This window comes from Orycteropus afer, unplaced genomic scaffold, assembly GCF_000298275.1.
Source record: "Orycteropus afer afer isolate SDZICR_OR568_19922 unplaced genomic scaffold, OryAfe1.0 scaffold00143, whole genome shotgun sequence".
NCBI lineage: Eukaryota > Metazoa > Chordata > Mammalia > Tubulidentata > Orycteropodidae > Orycteropus > Orycteropus afer.
This window is the reverse complement of record NW_006921730.1, coordinates 5,203,781-5,214,817: the sequence shown is the minus strand read 5'-3', so window position 1 is coordinate 5,214,817 and position 11,037 is coordinate 5,203,781. Positions and strand designations below refer to the sequence as shown.

The 11,037-nt window shown below is 40.0% G+C and overlaps 1 protein-coding gene across 1 annotated transcript in view; it reads right to left on the bottom strand.

Annotated features, from left to right (window-relative positions):
• The window catches only part of TOMM70 (translocase of outer mitochondrial membrane 70), a 54,745-nt gene extending 45,720 nt beyond the window's left edge, over positions 1–9,025 (bottom strand). The window contains exon 1 of the mRNA XM_007945784.2: positions 8,699–9,025. Coding sequence (XP_007943975.1) covers positions 8,699–9,025 — 327 coding nt within the window. The remainder of the gene's footprint in view (positions 1–8,698) is intronic.
• Between the last annotated feature and the right edge of the window lie 2,012 nt (positions 9,026–11,037).

Here is an 11,037-nt window from a genome sequence, read left to right as displayed (position 1 = left end):
ACTGCCCAACCTTCCTTCCGAGGAGTGGCTGGTGGGTTTGAACCGCCAGCCTTCTGGTTAGCAGTCAAGTGCTTTAGCCACTATGCTACCAGAGCTCCTTCAACAAGTTTAGTAGGTCTATTTTTTTAAAAAAGCAGGGAGTTGGGGGGCGGATTTAAGTTTCTGTTCTACACTTTTTTACCATTCAATTGAGGTCCATTTATTGTGGCTCTGATTAAAATGGTCAGTAGTGGTGGCCAATCAACATCTAGTTCTGGTCTCAGGGTAGATGAGGGTGTGGTTTGTGTAAACTATTTGTCCTGCAGACTAATTACTTCTTAGAGTCTTCGGTTTTCTTTTCTTTTACTCCGGACAAGTAGAGACCAACAGCTGTATCTTAGATGGTTACTCACAAGCTTTCAAGATCCCAGACACTACTCATTAAACTAGAATGCAGAACATACCCTCATAAATTATACTATGCCAAATGAATGAAATGTCCCATGGATCCAATAACCTTTCTTTATCATAGCTTAAGTATGAAACTACATTCCCCTGATACTCTACTTCTAGCTCCTAGATGTAACTTAGCAAGTGAAAAATATACTAATATCTTCCTAAAAGAAAACAGTCTGAAAAGATTAGGTACCATGTACTCAATTTCCATGCACAAGATAATATATAGGCATAAATTTAAACTTTGTCAATACTGGTAAGAATACGCATGATTTATGAAAAAGACAAAATACTAACTTCTGCCTATGATGTCACACAAACTGTTACTTAAAATAGTCTACTAGAAAACTCAGCTTTTTCCAATCACGACTCCGGTACAACATATTAGTATGACCCTTGCAGCCATAGTCTGTGACTCCTACCAGATGACTAGTGCCTAAGGCATGTGACTGCTAACCAGAAGGCTGGCAGTTCAAACCACTCCTTGGAAGGCAGGTTAGGCAATCTACTTTGGTAGTGATACCACCTCGGAAACCCAAGGAGGGGTCACTATGAGTCAGGTTCGACTTGAAGGCACGTAACACCACCACCACTACCAGATGACTAGGTAGGACTATGCAAATGTGAGCTGCTTGTGGCCCACCAAGGGGACTGAACAGCTAATAATGTACAAAAGGTACATGGCATCATTGTAGGGGTGGGACTATGCAAATAAGGTATATGGAACCCTAACATGGGGATTGTTACTTTTGCCATCCTGCTAGGCTTATGAGTCATCCTAGAGGCAAAAAGAGGGGTGGAGGAGTATCTCAGTACTATCCAGAAAGAGTCAAGAATACAGCATATCCTTTGGACCTGAGTTCTCTGTTTGATCCATCCTTGATCCAGGAGACAGAAAGCTGTAGTATTTTGCTCACATGTTAAGAGACTGTGAGAAGCAGTGGCAGAGAAACAGTGGCTAAAGACCCACAAGGGACAGAGCAATGGGCTTCCTGGCCCACAGAATGAGAAAGCTGAGTACCTTTGGGCAGAAGGCTTTCTGGCAGAGTGGGGTCTCTGAGCACTTATTGGTAGAACTAAAGAGCTTTGCAACACTTGCAAAAGTGGTCACAGGGATAGGAGGCCAATGGCCAGAGAGAGGTATGCCTGCAGGCACTGCTGAAAACAGGCTGCTGTTCTAAGGAACTGCATCCTGAGTAGTATCTGATGCTGAATTGTTAATTGTTACGTCCCTAATAAACCTTGTATTTGTGAGCATTATCTGTGAGTTCTGTATGGCCACTTAATGAATTACCAAACCCAGCAGAAAAGTAAAGAGTGCCTTGGGGAGGACAGTTAGTGTCAAAATTGGTAAAAAGGTTGAAGGGAGGAAGTATGTCTGAATGCCTCACAGGAAATCAGCCTTAGACTGCTGATCCTGATCTTCTTCCCCCCTTGTAAAGTTAGAGGTTACAGGTATGCCCCACACCATTTTTACAAAGATTTGAACAGTTGCAACTCTTAATAAAGCATGGTTGTCTAGCAGAGTCAACTCCATGTCTATGTAGTGTGATTCTGCTAAATGCTTAATTCAAGAGATCTTTGGAGTCAAATCTTACAGGAGTCCTAAAATTAATGCATGAAGCAGAAATCATTACTAGTCCAGATTACTTTTGAAAATTGCTTAGAAAAACACCATACTGGAGATATGACACAGGTGCTATTTCTATTTTCTGTATAGAGCAGCTGAAGCCTAGCGATTAAGAAACTTCCCCAAGGCAGGAGTCAATCAAATTTAAGCAATCTGACTTTAAATTGCCTAATGCTTTACTTCTATACTGCATGGATGACAGAGTTGGCTGATATTCAGGAACCATGTTTAATGAAGAATATGACTATCACGAGACTCACACTCAGATTCACACTCTGGAACTGAAACAAAGGAAAAAGATGTAGATACTGAATCTTGTTCATTAGTGATTTCAAGGCATGAAGTGAAAACACAGAATAATCAGCACACTCAGATCTTTTTTTTTTCCCCCTTTTTGCCAAGCAAGTATAATTTAACTCTTTTGTAGTTAAAAGCACATTTGATGTGATTTCACTGTACAACAACCAACAAAATAGTCTTTACCCTGAAGGAACATTCTAGAGGCCAATGCAGGAAACAAACAAGTAAACTGGCAACATAGCAAAAGAACCACCCCTGATCAAAAGAGTGAAACTCTAATCCACATGAAGAAAATATACATTAGATGATTAGTAAACTGTAGAGTTAGCAACTGGAAAATTCTTAGCCTGAAGAGTAACAACCGCATATATGCACACATGTATATCCAAAGTTCTCTGGGTAAAATACAAGGATTAAAAGTAAATAACTCAAGTAATAAATCTAAAGGGAAGCAATGAGAAACACATTAAATATGTTATATCCCTCTTCAAGAAACATAAATCCCTCTTCAACATGAAGGTGTGCTGGAGATGTCAAACAAGAAGCAAAAACTTGAGAGAAAGTTACATTAAAACCAAAGCTATGATATTAAGGCATAAACCAGATACATTTACTGTAATAAAGTAAGAAAATCATCAGTGTTTGCTTAAGACAGTCAGAGGTTATAAGACCTACATTAAAAAGAACATAACTGACAAAGGACAGTCAGGAAGATGTTCAGATTCTGTGTTTTCACTTCATGCCTTGAAATCACTAATGAACAAGATTCAAGTCAGGAAAAACAACCCTAAAAATATTAGGACACACATAGTAATTCAGGAGAAAAGAAATGGATCTGCCTTTAAAAACAAGTCCTGCAATGGTAATACAACTATATTACGGAAAGCTTTCAGTGTTACACATTTGCTTATAAAGAACTGCTATAAATTCTTAGCAAAAAAAAAAAAAAAAGACCAAACTCAATGCAGTCAAGTTAAATCCGACTCATAGTGACCCTTCCTTAGGTTTCCAGGGTGGTATCTCTACAGAAGTAGATTACCTAGTCTTCCTTCTGAGGAGTGGCTGGTGGGTTTGAACCCCCAGTCTTATGGTTAGCAGTCAGATGCCTTAGGTACTATGCCACCAGAGCTCTCAAATTCTTAGCAAGGGATTATAAAATATTATCTTGATTATCACCTAGAATCACTGTGAAAGAATATACACTAGAATTTTGTTGTCACCATGACAAATTAACATAGCTACAATATGTATGTGGAAGTTCCATAATTTTTCTCTTAAGTGATTTTATTACCTTAATTTACCAACTTCCAAAATCATATCTACTAAATCTGAAATCTAGCTTTACAGAAATAGCACAAAAGTAGCAATTAACTATAGAACACAATCTGTATAAGAAACAATCTTTCAATATCTTATTGATAAATTGTCACTTTTATATGAATCAAACCTAGAATAAGAAAATACCTAATCAGAAAGTTGTTTTTCATCTTTGTCCTGAAATTTAAAAAATCTACAACCAATTCCACTTACTAAACCAAAACAAAGAACATTCTTTACCTGAGAAAAACCAGCTTTTAAGAGTGCTGCTTCTGTAGAATTATGGTTATAGATTAATCAAAATCAAGTGATTTGTAAGAACACCTAAATGCAGTTTAAGACTTTTATATTTCCAGGATTGATTGGTAGAATAGTAATGAAGAGCTGGAAAATCAGAAAGAATATACAATTTGTGAAATTTATATATTTTATATATATATACATACATATCAACTTACAGATGTCAACCTAAAAGCCAAATGCACTGCCATTAAGTCTATTCCAACTCATAGCGACCCTATAGGGTTTCCAAGGCTGTAAATCTTTATGGAGGCAGACTGCCTCATTTTTCTCTTACGGCGTATCTGGTGGGCTTGAACTGCTCACCTTTTGGTTAGCAGCCCAATGCTTTTACCACAGCGCCACCAAGGCGCCTCTTCAGGTGTCAAAGGAGCCCTTAATTTTTAGTCATAGAATAAAGCTTCATTCATGCATTCACTCAGCACCTGCTATGTTCCAGGCACTGTATTAGGTTCTGAGAATACAATGGTAAGACAGAGCCTTTCTAGCATTCACAGGAGTTCAGGTAGCACAGTGCCTAAGGGATTAATCAGAAAGTCGGTGGTTCAAGCCCACCAGCAACTCCGTGGAAGGAAGATGGGGCAATCTACTTCCGTAAAGATTTACTGCCTCAGAAACCCAATGGGGGTTACTATGTGTCAGAATCAATTCAATGGCAGTGCGTTTGGGTTTTCTTTTTTTTTTTTTAGCCTTATCACATGTAGTAGGAAAGCCACCTGAATAAGCAATTTCAATACCATGTGGTACATACTAGAGAAAGGAAAATCCAAAGTGTTATGGAATCACATAGTGGTGTGCTTATGTGCAGAAAGGATTCAGAAAAGGTGAAATGACCTCCACATTGTGACCTGAAGGACGAGACAACAGGAGTCTGAGCAGTGTTCACAGAACATCCAAAGGTCAGAATCAAGAAAAAGTGGTAAGAGATAAAGAGGTAAGTAGGATCAAGATCATGGAAGGTCTTAAATATCAATAAGGAGTTTGAACCTTGTATCGTAGGCAATGAAATGGAAAACGGTATAATGGTTTTACGCATGATATTATTGAGATTTACTCTGGCAGGACACAAAATGGATTGGAGGGAGACAATAATTAGGAGTAGTACTGTCAAGATAATAGTAACCAGGGTAGTGGCAGCTGAAATGGAGTTGTTTTTATAAGCTGCTGTGGAGTCAATCCCCAACTAATAGCAACCTCATGCACAATGTAACCAAATGCTGGCCAATCCTAAACCATCCTCAGGATCAATTAGGGATGGAATTATTGTAATCCATAGGCTTTTCATTGTCTGATTTTTTGGAAGTATATTGTCAGGCCTTTCTTACAAGTCCATCTTAGTTTGGAAGTTCCACTAAAACATATTCAGCATTATAGCAATAAGGAAGCCCCCACTGACAGAAGAGTGGGGATGCTCATTGGCCAAGAATTGAAGCCAGGTCTCCTGCATGGAAGGCAAGTATTTTATGTCCTCAGGAATGCAGTAGTTACATATTTAAAACACATTTATGATACAGAGTTTTCTGGATATGTTTATGGATCAGAGGGAGAATATATGAGTAAGAAGCTTCTGAGTAGGGAAACCAGTTTCCTACTAGGTAATGTTGGGAAACATTAATCAACAAGAGATATTTTCAGGAAAAACAGGAGTCTGAGTGTAAAATACTTATGAGGAAATGAAGTGAAGATTCACTTTAAGTTTAGGCTTCATGAGAGGCCTGGGTTAGAGACAAGAAATTACCACTGGAGGGTAAGCAAGCATCCAGGGAATAGATACAGTATAAGAATCAGAGAAAAAGGCTAAAAAGGAGACTGAGCAAGAATCACAGGTAATCAGGAAGTTAAAGAAAAGAAAGAAACAAAACAGGAGAGTGTGGTATCCCAGAAGCCACTGTATTAGAAGACCCTATAGGGTTTCCAAGGCTGTAAATCTTTATGGAGGCAGACTCCCTCATTTTTCCCCTACAGAGCATCTGGTGGGTTTAAACTGCTGAGCTTTTGGTCAAGCACCAAGAATCAAGTAAAATAAGAACTGAAAGGTATCTGCTATAATTATACAGCAATGTCATTGTGACCCTGATTTTTAAATGATTATAAAGATAGCATCTGGAGGGCAGAAAGATTTCATTTCAAGGGCGATAACTAATAACAGCTAATTACTCAGTCATTGTTAAAATATTTAGGTATATTTTCCCCTTCCTATCTAGAGACCTGGGTTAGATTAGTGCTTCCTAACCATTTTGTGTAGGATAAACTCTGTGCAACATTAAAAAAACTTCAACACTAGATTATTAACTATTTTTATGATCAGTTATTTTAAAAAATTGGATAAAAAATTACTATTAAGTCAAGAATGCTTTTCAATAAATGTACATATTTTTAAAAAAGCACAGGTTGTTTGAAAAACAGAAATACCTAAGACATTTGTACAGCCAGGAGGCCATGCTTGGTTATATATGAGTGTACTGATAATTCAGGCCCAGAGATGAAGAAGCCTTATGGATAAGATGATCTTCAAAGAATCCTCCAACTTTGAAAATCTGTAATGGTTTAAGTTTAAAAAAAAAAATCACTGAAGCAAAATGGTACATCTTGGTAAAGTTTATAAAGGCTCAAAATGGAACGTAAGTTAATACTTTAAGCACCTCAATCTCAGAAGCTATCAACTGTGAGATGCTTTTCTTTAGTGATATCCTAAAATCTCCATTAATTAAAAACAAACAAAAACTCTGAATATTCTTGTTTTTGCTTTAAGAGTTTTTCTTATCCCCAAAATAATGGATATAATCTACACTGCACATGAAAACCTCAAACCCAATGGACAGAAGCCAAATAATACTATTAATTTATTTTACATTGAGGCAAACATAAACCAGTAGACAAAAACCACTGGTTTTCCATTCTAGTCTCTGATAGTAAACCCTAAAAAGAAAATATCTGTCCATTCTTTCACTCTTCAAACTTACAAAGCAATTTCTCCAACCACAGATAAAATAATTAGTGATCAGTTTTATTTAGATATTTAGTCTGCTAATAACCCTAGACTATTAAAAAAATATATAGTCTTTAAGTAATTATTGGTCATCAACAATTAAGATAAAAATTTCCATTAAAAAAAAGATATTCTTATTCTTGCTTTACTGAATGATGTAGTAATTCAAAGCAAAATTTCAGATACAAGCTAACAAATTCTGCAAGGCAAACAGCAGCACTGCCAACTTTAGGGCTGGAAGAAATAGGAGAGATTTAGTATCTTAATTCTAACAGTAATTCTCTTATTCTACAGGGATGACACCAAGTTCAGGTAGATAAAAAATTATTTTCCCAAATAACGACGCTGGAGAACCCAACCTAAATGACACATCTAGCTCTCACAGTCTATGTCTTTCTACCACACTGTAACACATTTTTTCTGCTCTCAAAATGCAGGCGATGTTTCACACTCCCAAAATGATTATCTGGCTCTCTCATGGCCTACCTTGACACTCTGTAGGTGCTAAACTATTTCAGTTCCTTCTCACACCAAAACTTCCTTTAAAGCTAATTTGACAACTTGGTAAAAACATGTCTTCAACTTTAAGAGTATAAAGTGGAAATGACTTGCATTATGTATATAAATCAATGATTCTCAAACTGGGATTTATTTGATCAAAGGATTGATCAAAGGATTTGAACAAAGGAAAGTTCTGTGAACTTCGATTTACTCTGGAACACTGTATAATCCTGAACGCAGATAAAATACTTCACTCATCCTTGGTATTGTTAAATGCAGCCAGGGCAATAACACGCACAGCTGTCAGATAACAAAAGGATTTAACATTTCAAAGTCAGTTCAACAAAACCAAACAAAGCAGCTCACAAGATACTCCAAGAAATCCTGCAAAAATCAGGCTGTAGATGCCTGGCCTAACATCAGGGACTGTAAATAGCACACATCAAGCTTGGTCATGTATATTTCCAGGTAAAATAAAAAATGAATTCATGATACTTCCAGCCAAAATCAAGTTTAGAAACTCACTTCATACATGACACATAAATGTCATTTCATTCTTTAGAATCTAGTTTTTTTTTTTGGTATATATGTTGTTGTTGTTGTTGTTTGCCGTCGAGTCAGCCCCGACTCATAGCGACCCCTCCTTGGGTTTCCGAGGCAGTATCACTACGGAAGTAGGATTGCCCAACCTTCCTTCCGAGGAGTGGCTGGTGGGTTTGAACCGCCAGCCTTCTGGTTAGCAGTCAAGTGCCTTAGCCACTATGCTACCAGAGCTCCATCCAATTCATTCTTTTGGTTGTGTCAATCATCGGTCACTATCTGTTCACGTTCCCAACAACAAGAAAAAACCACCTCTTCGAAAAAGTGGAATGGGTTCAGTATTCGATTAAGTTCTAAGCCTTGGAAATTACCAAAGCAATTTCTTTCACAACGTACCAACTGTTAAGGCTTCCTTCACTAGTTAACACAATCATCTCATAAGGAAATGCCCCTTGTACCTACAACATTAGGGATAAATGCTGTGTCACTGAGAAGAAAAAGAAAGATTTTTCTGAAACCACGATTAAACTGTCAAATGCCGCTAACCTATGCCCTTGGGCTACCCCATTCTCCACAAAGGTAGCAGTAACGAGTAGCCCTAAAACCATGTGCGGCAGGCCGACAGCTTGCGACTCCTGAACTGCACAAGCCAAGTTTCACCTCCATGGCCTAGGGCTGCTTCTCACCATTTCCAGGTGAGCACCGGGGCCTTCGAGGTGTCCACTGCCAGGGGCCGGACTGGCCCTGCCCTCTGGGGTCTTCCGTTCACTGTTGCGCTTCAGGCCGCCGGCGTCACCCCGGCCCCCGGTTTCCCCGCGCCGCCGCTGCCGGCTCCACAGGTACATGGCACCTGCACCCAAGAGCAGAGGTGCCCCGACCGCCAGCGCCAGCTGCCATCGCGGTAGGCCCCCCGTGCCTGCTGTCCCACCGCCGCCGCCGCCGCCCACCCCGCTCCCGGATCCCGGAGCAGCTGCCGCGACCACCGCCGCCTCCACAGGCTTAGAGGCGGCCATTACGAGTGTCCTCCGCCACAATCTCTCTGCTGGTCGTGGGCGCCAGAGTCACCAGGCAGCGTGCGAAGGAAGATGGGAGCCACGGAGGGAAGGCAAAAGGTAAGCGAAAGAGCACGTTAAGCAGCGGACGACAGAAAAGGGCCAGAGGTCACCGGAAGCCCGGGGCATGCCGGGCCAGACCTGCTCGTCCTCTCTTTCCAACCCTAGAAGAAGAGGAGGAAGTGAGAATTACTTCCGGGTTAAGGGAAACTACTGGCTGTGGGGGATGTAGTAACGATGCCTTCCTCTTTCCTCTCGCTGCCGCTTTGGGCAATCAGAGTTATTTCTGAGATCTTGGATTTCCAGTGGTGGCTGCCGCCGTCTTTTCCACTTTTGACGAAAGGACAGAAAGCCCTCTTGCCTAGCAGAGCGGAGGAAGCGCGCGTATACTCCAGGATTTCTCTGCGCAGACTTTTAAGTGTCCAGAAATTGCCTTGCAGCGGCACTATGAATGGGCGGGAGCGGCGGAAGAGTTTGAAACGCGTTGGTTAGTTAGCGGAGATCGTGGGCGGGGTGTAGGCCAAGCTGCACAGCTTATTGGTGGGTTTCTGACCCCTCATTTCCCTATTCCCGACCTGTTGGCGCCTCTTCGATCCCGGCGACAGTTAGTTCTGTTTGTGCGCTAGTGCGCGTGTCTGGGAACCCAACGGATTGGAGGGATTATAAAAGATGTGTGAGCAAAGAGCGCCGAGCTGAAGATAACCTACTGTATCGCCGATCTCCTTTACCAAAGCCGGTTTTTATACTGGACAAATTTGAATTAAAGCAAATGCCAGAAATCCAATTAAGTAGAAATGGGCAAATACAGGTTGGCTCCAGTCCAAAACAGACTTGAACGGTGTCTGCGCTCAGTATCTGCACCAGTTACGAAAGCAGTGACTTATGTGTGTTACAAGGTTCTAGACTGAGTAGATAAAAATGCAGAGCCCGAGTTCCTACCTGCTTCCTGTGTGTTTGACTTGGTTTAGGCATTTGTCTTCTGCTGAATTCCGCCAGGCCCCCAGCCCACATCAGATTTAGGGGTATCAGCGTCTTGCAAAGCGCTTTCCGGGTGTTTGTTTGGCACTGGTGTCCTCCCTGGTCTTCTCATTTTCAAACCGTAATTTCAGTTTATAGCTTTCAGATATCTAATCGCTTTGTCAAGTAGAGGGTAACACCTGTTTTAAATCTCACTTTTAGATTTATCTCATAATTTAATTTTCCACTTAGTTACATTATTCTCTTAGATACTAATTAACAGCTGTAAACTTAAGTTTTGTCCCCTTAGGTGGTATAAGCAATTTATGCGAACCGAAAGATTGGAGGTGCCAGTCCACTGAGAGAAGCTTCAGAAGAAAGGCCTGGTGATCTACTTCCAAAAACTCATCCGTTGAAAACACTGGTTTTTCTGACACATGGTGTTGCCCTGAGTCGTAGTGAACTAGATGGTAATTGGTGGTGATGGAAACGTAGATTAAAAGTAATTCGATAATGTAAAAATTAAGGATTTAAAGACAAGCCAAAGGAAGACTTTGAGATGATAATCGGCAACTAAATTAAAATTAAACACAGTTTAGTTTTTAAATTTTTAATTTCCATTAAACAAACAAACTCACTGCTGTCAAGACCGATTGGACTCATAGCAACCCCTCCTTGGGTTTCCAAGGTGGTATCACTAGGGAAGTAGATTGCCCAATCTTCCTTTCCAGGAGTTCCCAAAGGGTGATGGAGAAATTTGGAAATGGATAATGACCATGGTTGAACAATATAAACATAAAGTCACTGAATTGTATATATAAAGAATATTGAAATGACAAATGTTTTACAGCATATCAATTTACAACAGTAAATTGCACACATAACCCCCTCAAAAACACACAGAATAGGCTTTAAAGACAACTAAATAAAAACAGCTTTTTCTCCTTCCTCTGTACCTCTTAACATAAAAAAATTTCCCTTGCAAGACATTGTATGGAATTCATGCTGTTGTTACG